This window comes from Macaca nemestrina, chromosome 4, assembly GCF_043159975.1.
Source record: "Macaca nemestrina isolate mMacNem1 chromosome 4, mMacNem.hap1, whole genome shotgun sequence".
Lineage (NCBI taxonomy): Eukaryota > Metazoa > Chordata > Mammalia > Primates > Cercopithecidae > Macaca > Macaca nemestrina.
Genome location: NC_092128.1, coordinates 118,845,222 through 118,861,828, shown reverse-complemented (window position 1 = coordinate 118,861,828; position 16,607 = coordinate 118,845,222). Strand labels below are relative to the sequence as shown.

The following is a 16,607-nucleotide window of genomic DNA, read 5'->3' as shown; positions in this document are numbered from 1 at the left end:
GGTGCTTTTTTATTTTTAACAGTTAATTGAAGGCAATCACTTCCAGAACTGATTTCCCTTTACACATTAAGCTCAAATCAGGAACAATTTATATGACTTCTGTCAGTTCTGATTGAACATTATAACTAGAATTAATGTCTTACCTGTGAGAAAAAACTTCCTGAGCTATTGCTATGGTGGGTGAGTGCTCTTTACCTTTTCAGAGTAGCATTTTGCCAGATTGGCTTAATTGGACACTTAGAGTATTGATGTCCCAGTAAGAGATAAAAGTGGTCCTTAATTAGATTAAAAGAAAAATTTCCTCAGCAAAAGTTATCCCATAGCCCAAGTCATAATTAAAACTATGCAATCACATGAAATTTTTAAAATTATAAAATGAAATAAATCCTATCAATCAGCCAAGCTTTTACCATGAAATAGTCAACAGACCTTCTTTTGGTTCTGCTCCTACTGATTTTGTAGGAATTTCCAAAATTTGAAGGCTATTTTTGGCTCTGATTTCAAATATTCTGAGAATAACACAAGCAGATCAGCAATTAGAGTTGCACAGGTTCACAACAGAAGAAGATTAAAAATAGAAGCTTCATTACCTCTCCTTTTGGTATGCCCAAACTAATATCTTGCACAGCAATAATCTTCTGGAAAGAGCGTCGATAGTGTTTACTAAGGTTGTATAACACAAGAATGTCTCCACTGGTCCTTCCTTCAAACACCCTCATTTCCTCTTTTTCAACATCTATATCCTTGGAAGATTTGACTATGCCTTGGAGAGTAGATTGACCCCTGGGAAGATGAAATCAGAGTGAATTCACACCTGGCAAATGATACCGGAATAGTCTAGAAGAGGGAAAAGGGTCAGAGATTTGTAAATAATGGAAGATACTGCCTTTGGACTTCTGCACAATCAACTTTGTCCAGAGCACCCCAGTTCTGCCATCCTGATTATCAGGCAAGAATCCATTTTTATTGTCTAACATAAATGAAATATACATGTTCCTAAAAGATATTGAAATGGATTGACACTAAACTACAGCTAGTTTTGAATTTTATGAATAATAAAGTCATGCCAGACTTTTATACTAAATGTCAAAATAGCTTATCACAAAATTATTATAAGGCATTTACCTAATAAGCACTTTTACTAAAAGAGCCATTTAATAAATTAGACTGCATATAAAAGTACTCAAACATTGTAAGTTTATAGTATATGTTGAATCATATAAAAGGATTATGTAACCAGCACTTGCACAATACTTTGCAAAAAGTATTCAATAAGTATCTATCAGAGTAATGCAAATTTCATTTTCAACTCTTATTTTCTGTAAATCTGAGCTGCTCACTTTTTAATCTTTATAATTTTCAATCTGACACATTTAACTTTCAGATAAATTTCAATTTCCCCTGCAAACTATAATACGCCATTTTAACTATTAAAATATATTTAAAATATTAATCATTTAAAATATATTTGATGATTATATTTTAATGATAACCACTGAGTTAGTATCATAACCAAAATCAGCTACCTGGCTTTGACAATGTAAATTGCCATGTAGTATATCATTATATTATCATTGGGAGAAGCTAGGTGTAAGGTACATTAGCAACGTTCGATAATAATTTTATAACTTCTTCTGATTATTAAATTATTGTAAAATAAAAAAGGTATCAAAAATCCAATATTCATGGCAAGCTCCCAGTATCCCTGGCAACTTTTCTTTATTATTTTTCCACACCTGAAATCACCATTTGACAAATATATAATTTATTCTACACAGAACATAGATGATGAGAAAAATAGCTAGACACTCAGAATTCTATCTTATATGACCTCATTTATATAACGTTCAAAGGCATGAAAAATGAATCAATAAAAATAAAAATAAGGATTACAGTTACCTAGGGTGCAGCTATTGATAGAGAAGTTTACAACAGGCCATCTGAAGTGTTGGTAGTATTCAGTTTATTAGTGAGAGGGGGTTACATGAGTGTGGTCAATTTGTGAAAATTCATTGAATTTTACACTTTTCTGCTTGAATGTTATTTCCCTTCCCCAGATGATGGTGTGTTTATTGACCTTCCCCCTGTCCTGGACTTCCAGAGGTCTTCACACTCCAACAGGAAGCTGTGCCACCTGTATTCCCTCCTGCCTGGCAGAGCAGTACTCACAGCAACCCACATTAGCTTGCTCATCCTCTCCTCAGGAGGATTACCGGGGAAGCTTTATGAACAGCTCCTGGGTCTCATCCCCAGAGCTTTTCATGGCAGAGTTCCAGGAAGGGGCCCAGGTGTGCACATTCATTTACATCTCCTCAAGGCATTCTGGCTGGTGGAGACAATTGACTGAGGTTACTTCTGATCCACCCACTCACAACAATCCAGTGTCCTAATACAGGAATCCAACTATGCCCAGCAATGTGCCACTTAGGTATCCTCTAATTGAAAATGACTAACCAATGATCTCTATATTAAATAGGAAGAATTCAGATGGGACCTAGGTATAGTAGGATTTTCCAGATATGCAGTATATCTCACATCTGAACCGTGTGGCTGTTCCAACCCAGCCAGCACGTAGGGTATAGAGAGCAAAAGTGCAGCTCCAGGCAGGAGACAGAAAAGGCAGGAACTAGGGTCCAGGTCCTAATGGAAACCTGAATTCTTGGCAAACAACCCAAGGCCAGCAGCAGGACAGTGGGACAGCTGGACAGGAGCCAGCGCAGGTTAGGGAAGGACAGCAAGGAAGTGGGATCTCAGCACTCACGTCCAGCAGTGGGTGCAGGTGACAGGGGCCCTGCTTAGGCTGGGAAGGCAGGATCTATCCATTCCCAGTTGCACAGGGCAGGGTCTTCCTATTTTCTTCCAAGATTCAATTATGAGTCGCATATCAATACTATAAAGCAACATAGATGTGCCCTAATAGAGAAAGAGGGCGTAACAGAAACACTGAGAAGGCATCAGCCCAGCCCCAGAGTCAGGGCAACAAATATCCCTGTGGGGATGGCAGGGGGATCACAAACACCTTCACTGAGCAGAAGGCACCACACTTGACAGGGGGGTGGGGAGCTTGCTAAGAACCTTGGGCTTTACCTTTCAAACAATGATTAGTGGTTTAGTTAGATCTGGGTTTTAAAAGTGAATTGACTGGGTCATGCAGTCATTATGACAGTTATCCATAAAACGGTAGTAAGCAACTAGTGTCTAAATTCACTTAAATTTCTTTGCTCTGTAACTTTCATGTAGAGAAAAAAACTGACTCTTTACTGTGGATAACAAGGACATTATTCTAAAATACAATTCAACTTATACTTACAACTCCAGAAAGTAAAGGTAATACAGATTTTTTTCTTTAAAGAAAAATCTTTTGATACTATAGGAAAATGGAGTACCCTGAAATCTGCCAAGGGGGATCCTACATTCTAGGTTTTTAAAATAGACTAAACTAGTAAGGGACATCAAAGAACAAATTATGTTTAAAAGACACTCCGTATTTTACTCCAGGTTCATTCAGCTATTGGAAATCTGCAGACTCCCGGGTGACGTGGCCAATTCAAAAGCACATTGGGATTTATATTCAAAATTGTGCCTACTTTCCTTTATTAAAAGGGGTTATGTAACAAAATATGTCAGGAAATGGCTGAAAGGAAAAATAATTCTATGAGGGGATCACCATAAATCATTAATCATGTGTCTTTATAATCCTTAATAGATTTTCTAGTGACATGGTCTTAATTGGTAATTTCTCCAAAAAGGATCCCTCCCTCAAGTAGAGGTCAGAAGGAAATACATAGCTCTTGGAAAGAGCAGGCCAATGAACCCAGACACTTGGGTATGGAGGGGAAGCCATACCATTGTGGACCCTACACAGGAAAACACATTGCTTCCTTATGTAGTTCAAATGTCTTATCTGACAATATTTCAGATATTCTTGCAAGGCCACATTAAAACCTATTTATAGTAGTAGGAATGCATGTGTGTGCATGTGTGTGCATGCATGCGTATAAACCACATTATACATCTACATGTCTACATATGCCCCGTGCTACTGACTTTCGACCTCACCTGACAAAGATGAGAACACAGCAGCATAAGCAACAAGATCCAGCAAAGGACATACAGAAATCTGTACTGAATTTTCCTATCTTCCTGCTCCCAGAGTTCTTGGCATTTAGTCGCAAAAATAATCATTGCGGTATCAACCAAATTTACCTTAGCTGCTTCAACGTAACAGAGAAATTCAGCCATTTCAAAGTGAAAATACACTGAGACAAATAACTGGAAACATTATCTCACAGCTTGGCCCCTGATCTTTTGAAATTTTCTTTCCTGGTGTCAGTAACTCACACCAATCAACATGTAAAAAATAATAAAATCTTAACGCATTAGAACTATGTATAATGCTGATCAGATACAGTTTTTATTTTACAACCTCCAGGATGAATTTTTCTCTTCCTCTCTTTTTGTAGGAGTAAGTGCAGCTGAGAATGAGCCCTTAGGAACCCACCTTGGCCATTGCAGAAGGTCCCAGTGTAGCAGAACTCTCAAGAGGAGAAGTATTGTGCCCTGCGTGGCCAGTTCCACAAAGATCCAGCCCAGAAAGTCCATCTTAAAGGGACTCACATAGGAATCAATGCCGAAGCTGTGGGTCAGGTCATATTTGATCTGATTATAGCAGAGTTCTATCAGTCCTTGACCAAGGCAGAATTGAGGAAAAATAGTAAAGACCCACTTGAGGACATCATAGATATTTTGTAAATTCTGTACAGTGAAAAAAAGAAAAAAATCCAATTAAAAGCTATTCCCTTTTTCATAACATATACCAATAACTTCTTTTTCTCCTTAGTTACTCTGTGTTCCAAGTCTTCCCTATCCCAACTACTCACTGATATTCTCAGACAGCCATCAAAACAAAGCAGATCCTTCTTGAGATATTAGATCTACTGGTATTTACCTTTCAAAGTTTTCCTTGCTTGAGAACAGTGATGATTTTTACATCTATTTTTAAGGAAATCACAATGATCTCTACACAAGTATGAACAAAAGTGTTAGCAATATATGAACACTGCGTTAACAAATAATCCATACATAAAAGGGGGATGCAGCTGCACAAACTCACAGAATAACCATCCATAAGTGTTCGATTTAGGATTATGTGAAAATTTTGCAAATGATAATTATACAAAGAAATAAATTAGGAAACACAAGTGTTTGCTCGCCCTACATCCCCCTCACTCCAACAGGAAGCCTCACCAGTGGGAAAGAGAGATGTTCCAGATCTTGTGTTTGAACTTAAAATGTGTCATCATATAAACTGTGATTTGGTAACAATGAAAATGATTTCATTAACACTATAGTTTGTAAACACAATGGTTAAATACTGGTTACACTAGATATTAAGACTTACTGTTGACCTTTGTGGAAGATGCAGTGGCAATTCCTCAAAGATCTAGAACCAGAAATACAATTTGACCCAGCAATCCCATTACTGGGTATAAACCCAAAGGAATATAAATCATTCTATTCCAAAGATACATGCAGGCATATGTTCACTGCAGCACTATTCACAATAGCAAAAACATGGAATCAACCCAAATGCCCATCAATGATGGACTGGATAGATGGATACACCATAGAATACTATGCAGCCATAAAAACGAAGGAGATCATGTCCTTTGCAGGGACATGGATGGAGCTAGAAGCCATTATCCTCAGAAAACTAATGCAGGAACAGAAAACCAAACACTGCCACTTACAAGTGGGAGCTGAACAATGAGAACGCATGAACACAAGGACGGGAACAACACACATTGGAGCCTGTTGGGGGATGGGGTGGGAGACAGAGAGCATTACAAAAAATAGCTAATGCATGCTGGGCTTAATACCTAAGTGATGGGTTGATAGGTGCAGCAAACCACCATCACACATGTTTATCTATGTAATAAAACTGCACATGCTGCACATGTACCCCAGAACTTAAAATATTTTTATTTTTTTTAAACAAAAGACTGATCTGAGAATCCAGTCACCTTCCTTGGTTTCCTTCATTAATTCTATAAGAATTAATGTCACAAAGCTCCATAACCTACAAATGAAAATTTGAAATTATTTGAAATAAACATTTGAATAATGTTGCTTCCTAAGCAAATAATATCAAAATAAAAGAGCAAAGGAAAAGAAAGACCCAAACAAAAGCAATAAGCTGCTTTTTATTATTTTTTACCAACTGATGTACATCCATTTTCGGCAAACACCTCATTGCTGTTGATTTTTTTTTACAAGTAAGCAATACTGTTTATAAATAAAAGTAACAATGCCTTTCCACTTGCCACACAGGTAGAACCTCATGAGTGGAAAGGTTCCTGGTCCGCTTCCTCTTTGGATATGGACAATTCTCCTTCCTTTTTCTTTTGGAGCTAAATCTCACTTCTGTGACTCCACTCCCCAGGGCAGCTCTCTGCTTCCAAGTTCCTCAGCACTAGGATTATCTACTATGAGTCTCTTTTCAGTTTCACCATGGTTCATGGTTGACATTCTCATGGTTCATATCATGTTAGAGATCCGATGAGGGAGGAGGAAAATTGTACACTATCTCTACTGATTTCAATTTTCTTCTCAAGCTAAAGCCAATTAATTGTTCTGCAAGTTTTCTCTTTAAAGTGTAGACATATTAATATAAATCAGTGTCAATAATAAATTTGTAAAAAATCACCAAAATAGATTATTACCTTCACTGAATGCATAATCGATGTTTACAGAGTTCACCGCTTCTATCAAAATAGGAAGCACAATAATAAAAACTAATGTTAGCTATCATTGGCAAATCTACTAAGTCTCTGAAAGTGCAGCCATGAGGAAGTAGACTCATCCCAATTAAACAGGCATCAGCCCCTGTTTGATTTTAAATGAGAACTGCAGCACATGCTTCAAAACTAGGAGCTCAGTAGCTTTTCCAGGTCATTTTCTCAGCCTCTGAGTTGGCCAAACATTTGGGAACTACTGAGGAATCAGACTCCATATAAACAGCAAGGAATCAGGAGAGAACAGTGTGGCCAGAGCTGAGAAAAGAAAACAGAATGAAAAGGATTGCAATAAGGGGGGCAGAGGAAAGTGCAAAATCTGAAGTCCTTACCTCCAGGTAGCACCGGGGATGCTGAGGGGCTGAAAGATGTATTAAAGCAGAGGCAAAGACCCAGGTAGGCCTCACTAAGGGAGGAGACAGGAGTGAAAGGAATGTGGCAGGACGAATGGGTTCAGCTTGACCTAGACACCTGCTGGAGATGACACTTAAAAAATGACTTGCCAATCAGAACGGCCTATTGGAGAGTGGCGCTGATCTCACAAGGAGAAATTCTTCCTGACCATGGGCCTTATGCTCAGGAAAGCCCTTGGCTGCCACACTTGGAAAATAGCAAAATTAAATTTGTTCCAGAAATCACAGAGAAGAGGGCAGAATACCCCAGATCATCATTCAGACATGCTGTCCCCTGAGAGCATGATCAGCTGTGGTATGGCCCATCCTACCTTGTAGAGTCTGACCCTAACAATAGTGAACATTGAGAGGGCGTGTTTCAATGACTCACTGTTCCGCCATTCATCAGTAATTCATCAACAGTCTCTGATGAAAATGCTGGGGATATGGCAGTGAACATCTTCATGACTCTACCTTCAAGAATGGAGTGGCTGAAACAGCACATCTTTTAACCAATTGTTGCTAAGCCTTTTTATAATGGCTTTTATAATGGCAACATGTTTTTTGTTCATTAGAATCAATTTATCTTTCTGGAGTTTAAAGACAGTGGATACCAATGCATTTCCATTGAATTCCAGTTGGAAAAGCAACAAGAGACATGAGTTAACACCGTCTTTGCACTAGAGGTGCAGAAGTGTAGAGGTGATGCTACAAAGCTACTGACCTTAGCTTTGGAGATGATGGCTAGCAACCGGGGCATGACGGTTATGAGCATGGTACAAAGGCCAAAGATGAAGTTTAGTGAGACATAGGAAATGAAAGCCACGTCTGAACTGGAGAAGATTCTGGACATCAGGTACATCCACGGAAGAGTTGCATATCTGAAAAGTAAAGTAAAAAGTCATGTTTGTTTTACTGTAATATTTATAGTAGTTTTATCTTATCTATGGCAGATACATTTTAAGACCTTGGGGTGAATCCCTGAAAATGCAGATATTACTGAACCTTATACACTATGCTTTTCCCCATACATGCAACCTATGATAAAGTTTGATTTATAAATTAGGCACAGTGAGAGAGTAAGAACAATGACTAATATAAAATAGAACAATTACAGTAATATGCCAGCATGCCTACTCTAGCACTTTGGGGCCATCTAGTAAAACAAGGGTCTCCTGAACACAAGCACTGCCAGGCTGCGACAGTCAATTTGGTAACTCACTGACTCCCAGATCTGAAGTGAGGATGTGCTGGACAAAGGGGAAATTCACGTCCCTGCCAGGACAGAGCAGGACAGTACAAGATTTCATCATGCTACTCAGAGCATTGTGCCCTTTAAAACCGATTAATTGTTTATTTCTGGAATTTTCCATTTAATATCTTGAGACCAAGTTGACTGTGGGTGACTGAATTCTCTGAAAACAAAAATGCAGATAAGGGGACAGCCATAAGACTGAATTATAGATGCAATTTTATTGGCCCAGCAATTTTTCCTCACTTGGTGAACAGAAATGAACTTTACATAAATACATTCCATGGTAATTTTCGAAGACAACACACTCTTCCTGGGGCTTCAGAGGACTCTGCAATGCAATAGAAAGAACACAGGATGGGGTCACAACACACGGGCTGTACATGGGCCTGAACTCGTTGGCTCTGTGGCCTGGAGAAAGTCAGCTGACTTCTCCAACTTTTCTTCCCCAAAAGGAGCTTCTTTGCTCTGCTTCTCATCAGGAAGGCAGGAATAATACTCAGTTGTTATATTGAGAATTAAAAGATACCAAGAATATAAAAAGCTGCAGAGCTACATAAAAAAATAAGGCCTAAAAATAAACACTGAAAGCCTTCTTCCAGCATCCATTGCACAGAGGTACCATCTGTAACTCCTCAGAGTGCCCTATTCTTCCTTTAGCCCCCAGCAACCCAGGAGACAGCACTGTAACCATCATCTCACAGGCAAAATAATGGGGATTTGCAGAGTTCAGACACTTGATCGAGCTTTGCAGGTGACAAGTAGGTGAAGCTGAACATGGGGTTCATTTCCATGTGGCCACAAAACCGGGGAGTAAGAAGCATTGCTAAATATTGAACCCTAGAAGCAGTCCCCACATGTGTCAGATGACATCAGGATCTAAGATACCACCCAAACGTCCCTAAAAGGAAAACATCTCATTTTCTTCATTCTGTCTCCACCATTCTAGAGCCAGGTTTCACTCATGGCAATTTCCCTCAGCTCCTTCCTGAAATAATACCACTGCACCCAATAAAGGAAACACACTTTGAATGATGGTTTCTAATATCAGCAGAGAAGTCACTGATTTTGAATCACAACTTTCCCGAAGGATTCTCATGTATCTGGAGCTCCAACAAGTTCTCTGCTCACTCAAGGTAAATGTATCACTGTTTTCTTATGGTGAATAATTGGCTTAACATGAAACATTTCAGTGCCTGCAAAATGTCTGAGATTTTCTTAATATGTTAACAAGTTCTGAAAAGCATGAGACTTCAAAATGATATAAGAGATTCCAGGCCCGCCGGGCGCGGTGGCTCACGCCTGTAATCCCAGCACTTTGGGAGGCCGAGGCGGGCGGATCACAAGGTCAGGAAATCGAGACCACGGTGAAACCCCGTCTCTACTAAAAATACAAAAAATTAGCCGGGCGCGGTTGTGGGCGCCTGTAGTCCCAGCTACTCGGGAGGCTGAGGCAGGAGAATGGCGTGAACCCGGGAGGCGGAGCTTGCAGTGAGCCGAGATCGCGCCACTGCACTCCAGCCTGGGCGACAGAGCGAGACTCCGTCTCAAAAAAAAAAAAAAAAAAGAGAGATTCCAGGCCTTCAAGTTAACTCTTAGTCTAGTATACACTCCCTTTCATATGATATCTATGATATTGGAATGCTTTCCTGGGTTAAAAGATATATTCTCATAGTTCATTAGATATATATAATATGATATATAAAATCATATAGTGTTTTAGACACTCAATAGCAATCTGCTTCAAAATGTGGGCATGAAGATAATTCTTTCAAAGCACAAAATGGAGGCAAGAGCTGTTCTAAAGCAGTTGCTGCATAAGATAATCAACTAATTAAATCAAAATAATTACCAGAGAGGTAAGTCATGACTTCTTAGGGCTGTACATTATCAACACCTCTGTCTGAAATAAACTACCACAGACAGAATTCAAAACCCAACACATATTCACCCACGCCACACACCTCCCCTCTTTCCTTTATTGTCCCTTCTGAGACAAAAATCAAGTGCTACACTCTGTCATGCGACTGTTTTGAGAATCAAATGAAATCATAGAATTGCAAGTAATTTTGCAATGAAAACATAAGCAGTAGTAGAAGTTTGTGAGCCAAATTTCGGGGCAGCTGTAACTGCCATAAAATTCATTCTAAGAGTGAATGAAAACCCTCTCCAACTTATAACTACCGATTCTAACTCTACATTCTGGAACAACATGTGACAAATTGCTTTTCTTTTCCATGTGACAGTCCTTTAAATAGCTGAGGATAGCCATGTTATTCCGCTTAAACCTCCACTACAAAAGACTGGGTCTTTCTCTGCTCCTTTAACAACACGATATTCAACCAGTTCTCTCTGTTAAATTTTGCATTGTGGAACTTAGGGGAGTTTAGGTAAGGCCACCTCACAGAGAACATGATGTGGTTGGCCTGGCACAACACACAGCAAGATTATCATCTGCTTTGATCAGCATCTCCACATTCAGCAATACAATCTAAGGGTGCAGCAGCCTCCCTGTCTTGCTGTGGAGCCCGCATACCCGATCTGCACTTGAGGGACTATTGCACCTCAACACTAGGCTCTACTTCCTTTGAGATGGTTCGGCATCTGTACTTTGTTATTTATTACATAAGGTTTCCATGCTGGGTTATGTCATTTAAATATTTGACAAGTGGATCAAAGCGTTATTTAAGAAAAACAAAGAATCAGAGACATAGTCCTAAATGAAGTCACACAAGAGTTCCTGTTGCTAGATGAATGAAGAGTCTTTCAGTGTGGTTTTCAACTGGCTACGATTCCATCACTTTTTTTACTACATTTTCATTAGTTATCTTTCAAATGCTTGGCTCAAATGAACATATTCGCAGTTCCAGTCTCCTTTCTTATAAGAAAAAATGAAATTGGCTTAGAGAGCATAATTTATTTTTTTGTGAAAATTACAGTGAATTTCAATAATCTCCAGGCTTTTATTAAAATATAATATCATTTTAATGATTTTAAAATTTGCTAGAGATTGACCTACTCTTCACAACATCATGGAATTTATGTGGGAAGAAAATTCCCCTTTTGAAAACCAGCCACTTCCCCATGCTCTGTGAATTTCCCAAGAGACCAAACAGGATTCTGTAATCTCATCTTTTGGCACTAAATATACATCAAATGTGTTCTTAAGGTTTCAATTTTTATGTAAGCTAGGCTCTGTTTTCTTTCATTCATTTCAGATGTTACTTCCCTCTTTTGGATGCTAATTATCTCTGACTCTCCCTTTTGTAGTTTAAATAACAAACTGTCCTTGATAGAAAGAAGAAAAACAATAAAACTGCTATTGGGCATATTTGTCTTGTTATCTCTTAAAAGAATCAATTCATGTATACTATCCCTTATTCTTTTTTTTTTTATTATTATTATCATACTTTAAGTTCTAGGGTACATGTTCATAACGTGCAGGTTTGTTTCATATGTATACTTGTGCCATGTTGGTGTGCTGCACCTATCAACTCGTCAGCACCCATCAACTCGTCATTTACATCAGGTATAACTCCCAGTGCAATCCCTCCCCCCTCCCCCCTCCCCATGATAGGCCCCGGTGTGTGATGTTCCCCTTCCCGAGTCCAAGTGATCTCATTGTTCAGTTCCACCTATGAGTGAAAACATGTGGTATTTGGTTTTCTGTTCTTGCGATAGTTTGCTGAGAATGATGGTTTCCAGCTGCATCCATGTCCCTACAAAGGACACAAACTCATCCTTTTTTATGGCTGCATAGTATTCCATGGTGTATATGTGCCACATTTTCTTAATCCAGTCTGTCACTGATGGACATTTGGGTTGATTCCAAGTCTTTGCTATTGTGAATAGTGCTGCAATGAACATACGTGTGCATGTGTCTTTATAGCAGCATGATTTATAATCCTTTGGGTATATACCCAGTAATGGGATGGCTGGGTCATATGGTATTTCTAGTTCTAGATCCTTGAGGAATTGCCATACTGTTTTCCACAATGACTGAACTAGTTTACAATCCCACCAACAGTGTAAAAGTGTTCCTATTTCTCCACATCCTCTCCAGCACCTGTTGTTTCCTGATTTTTTAAAGATTGCCATTCTAACTGGTGTGAGATGGTATCTCATTGTGGTTTTGATTTGCATTTCTCTGATGGCCAGTGATGACGAGCATTTTTTCATGTGTCTGTTGGCTGTATGCATGTCTTCTTTTGAGAAATGTCTGTTCATATCCTTTACCCACTTTGTGATGGGGTTGTTTGTTTTTTTCTTGTAAATTTGTTTGAGTTCTTTGTAGGTTCTGGATATTAGCCCTTTGTCAGATGAGTAGATTTTCAGATTCCTGCCTTTAGGCAGCCATTAATGCCTGGACTTGCTCTTAGGTTTCAGTTCGGGATTCGGCTTTCCTGAGTTTGCCTTTGGGCTCCCTGTACCCACAGATCCTTAGAGGGACAACAGGCGTGAGCCATTTCTGCTGTCCTCACCCAGAGATTGCCAGGCACACAGGAGACAGTGGTTCCCCAGACCAGGTCTCTCACTGCCCCTCCTGTTACAGTGGGGGGTCACCAGTTCCACTGGCTGTGCTCCATGAAGAAAGAGCTACCTTCTAAATCTGCATCCCCATGGATGTCACCCGGTGACCCTGATTGACTTCCCTTGGGGGCTCTTCTTCCCTGGAATTAGCTATGACCACAAATACAGTCTGAGGTATCTTTGACATCTTTCCAGTCCCTGCAACCTAAGAGTTCTTAACCAGAAGTGTGTAACCCCTATTGCCTATGATTGTGCTTTAACAGACCTGTGAATCTCCAGAAATTCTTTGAAAAATGTGGTAGTTATGTATGTGAAGAGAATTCTTAGTTTAATTCAAATTCTTTTTTTTTAAATGAAGGTATTCAAATTCAAATTCGTAAAGGGTTTCAAAATCAAAACAACATTAATAAAAAATTCTAAAAGCATGTTTTTAAGGCTTTCTAACCATTTCATCTAAGTTTTAACTCAGTTTTTGAGATATACTCTCCTAAAATTCAAAAAATAATTTTATAGCAAAGTTTATTTTACTCGAACTAGAGGGAGACATGACAACACTATCCATTCAATTGGATCAATAAACTGAAATCAAACTGTGTTCTTAGAGCTGGGTACACACACATATAGATCTTTATACACAAGTCCATAAATTTCTAGTTAAATATAATAAACATATGTCTACTATAAGCATGCTTTATAGCTTAGGATATTATATCTTCTAAAGAGTAAAATAATTCTAAAGAGTAACAATAATGGCTAAAATTAATTTAATGATTATTTAATTTGTACCAGTCATTGTCCATGATATTTGCATAAACTATTTAATTTAATCTTTATAGCAAAAGACATGAAGTTTTATAGAGAAAAAACTGAGCATTAGACAGAATAATTAGTATTACCAAAGCCATAGAATTGGGGTTAGTGAGTAGTAATATCAATGTTCCCCCAAAAGTTTGTCTGTCTGTCTTGTTTCTCTCTCTCTCAATCTCTCTCTCCCTCTCTCTCTTAATCTCTCTTTCCCTCTCTCTCTTAATCTCTCTTTCTCTCTCTTAATCTTTCTCCCTCTCTCTCTCTTTCTCTCTCTCTCTTATCTACCTACTTCCATCCATCCACCCATCCACCTACACATTCATCTAGTAATAGTACATATTTGTTTAAGTAAAACTCTGTCTCTAATTAGACGTTTTGAATAACTAGGCCACTTATATAAATACAAACTGTAAATATCATTTTATTTGCAATCCTCTTAAATAAAAGCAAGTTGTTTTATCTTTTAAAATAGCCTTGAATTATAATAAATTAGTATGATAATTATTTTCCCTACTAAGTATCTCTTATGTAGTTAGCCTGTATATAAGCACACATGCATGACACATAAGAAGACGTATATATCCTGATACCAGGTAGATATAATTTTGAGGCCACTAGCAATGATCCTGACTAGTATGCATAAATCAGAAATTCATAAAATGACTTTTCTCCATTTGCTATTTTTTCATCTGAGAAAAAAAGTGATAGAAATTAGACAAAACATTTTCAAACTACTAATATTATAGGAGAGGAGAAAAAAACGCCAGACAGCTTACTGAGAGAACCTCCACAAATGCAATCTCCCAGCTAACTGGATTATGTATTTGAGCCCCTGATTAATGTCAAAGTGAGAATAATAGAGAATCCATTTCCAGCTGCACAAGTTTGTCAAACAGCTTGAGGGTCTGTCTGAGACAGGGCAGAGCTATCTTCATCACGACCAGGTCAGCCCTTCCTTCCTCCACAGGGCATTCATCATCCTACTCAGGCTTGTTTGCTCCGTGTCCCTTGCAGAAGCAACATAATTGCTTCAAAAGAGAGGAAATCATGAAGTCGACAGCAGGTTCAAAGCCATCCTGAGGGTTTTCTTTTTCAGAAAACAAACCGTAATTCTGCAGCAGCGTTTCTCATCACATACCCGAAAAGTGACAGCAGGAGGGCGGTGGCTGCCAAGTTCTCGCGGAAAGTAAAAGCTGTTAACTGGAAGGCGACAATAACAGCAACACACAGGCAGACGGAAACCAAGTAAAAGAGCTGAGAAAATAAAAAGAAATAAGGGAGAGCTGTTACATCAGATGGTCATATTGATTATCATATGCTTATCCTGAAGTTTCCTTTCAACTTCACAAATATATTTCCTATTTTGCACATTAGGAGTTCTGTAGCCATGGAATTAGTCCTGGAAAGTCACTTGTTATAACCTGAGTTGTATCCCCCCAAAATTCATATGTTGAACCCCCAGTATTTCGAGATGTGACTGTATTTGGAGACAGGGCTTTAAACAAGTGATTAAGGTAAAATTAAGTCAATTGGGTGAGCCCTCATCCAACATGACTGGTGTCCCTAGAAGAGATCAGGATGCAGTCACTCACAGAGGGCTGACCATGTGAGGACACAGGGAGAGGATGGCTGTCTACAAGCCAAGGAGAGAAGCCTCAGAAGAAACCAACCCTGCCAACACCTTGATCTCAGACTTCCAGCCTCCAGGACAACGAGAGAATCAAGTTTCCCTGGTGAAGGCACCCAGCCTGTGGTATTTTGTTATGACAGCCTGAGGAGACTACTACTGTCATGCATACCCATCTCATTTGAGGAGGGTCAAGGAATCCAATCAGCTTTCAGGAAACACAGCCTCCTCCCACACATGTAGAACCAAGGACAGACTCCTCACACTACCTCTCTATCCAGCCTCACCTTAAGGTGCTCCCTACAGACCAACAACAGCCATGGCTTTCTTTGGGGCTGTCACACAACTGGCTCCTTCTTCTCTTAGAGCCTCAAGTTGCAGAGCTCTTCCTGCATGTCATCCATGGGGAGGGCCCCTTCTTACCTCACAGATCTCAGCTTAAGTTTCACTGTCTTCTTTGACCTCCACATTTGAAGTCATTCTCCATCCCATCATTCTCTTTCATTCTATCAATAGACCCAGTCATGGGCCAACTGTATCTTGTGCATTTATTTATTTGTTTGTTTACTTGCTTGTTTTCTGCTTCCTCTCATGAAAATCTCTTTGAGGGAAGCAATCTTCTCTGTTTTATGCATGGTTTTATGCCCAACACCGTTTGTGGGGCTGTGATAGAATAACATAGACCAAGTGTCTTATAAACCACACAACTTTATTACTCACAGTTCTGGAGGCTGGAAAGACCAGAATGAAGATGTTGGCAGATTCAGTGTCTGGCAAAGGCTGGTTTCCTGGTTCAGACTGTGACTTCTCACTGTGTTCTCACACAGAACTCTCTGAGGCCTTTTTTACAAGGGCACTAATCCCATTCAGGAGGGCTCCACCCTCAGAACCTAATTACCTCTCCAAGATCCCACCTCCAAATACCATCACACTGGGGTGATCAACATATGAAATTTGGGGGGACATAATCATTTAGTCCATAGCAACCTTGTACACACCTTGACCTACAACAGATCCTCAAAAATTTTATTAAATCAATGATTGAATAGAATAAGCAGAGAATGATTGGATGAAGATGGAAACCATCCAAACAAGAAGCAAAGAACTCTCTCTGTCCTTAATCCCCAAGGTCAAACATCACAGAGTAAAGAAAAGCCAGACTGACTGGGAGGCATAAAGAGATAATAAACTAAGGATGCAGAAAG

The 16,607-nt window shown here is 39.2% G+C and overlaps 1 protein-coding gene across 4 annotated transcripts in view; it reads right to left on the bottom strand.

Moving 5' to 3' along the window:
• LOC105492357 (ATP binding cassette subfamily A member 13) overlaps window positions 1-16,607 on the bottom strand; it is a 454,445-nt gene that overhangs the window by 134,025 nt on the left and 303,813 nt on the right. For all 4 annotated transcript variants that reach the window (XM_011759379.3, XM_024796198.2, XM_024796197.2 and 1 more), the window contains exons 46-49: window positions 14,914-15,029; window positions 7,911-8,067; window positions 4,502-4,755; window positions 591-783 (exon numbers count right to left, since the gene is read on the bottom strand). In XM_011759379.3, the coding sequence (XP_011757681.2) occupies window positions 591-783; window positions 4,502-4,755; window positions 7,911-8,067; window positions 14,914-15,029 (720 nt within the window). The remainder of the gene's footprint in view (window positions 1-590; window positions 784-4,501; window positions 4,756-7,910; window positions 8,068-14,913; window positions 15,030-16,607) is intronic.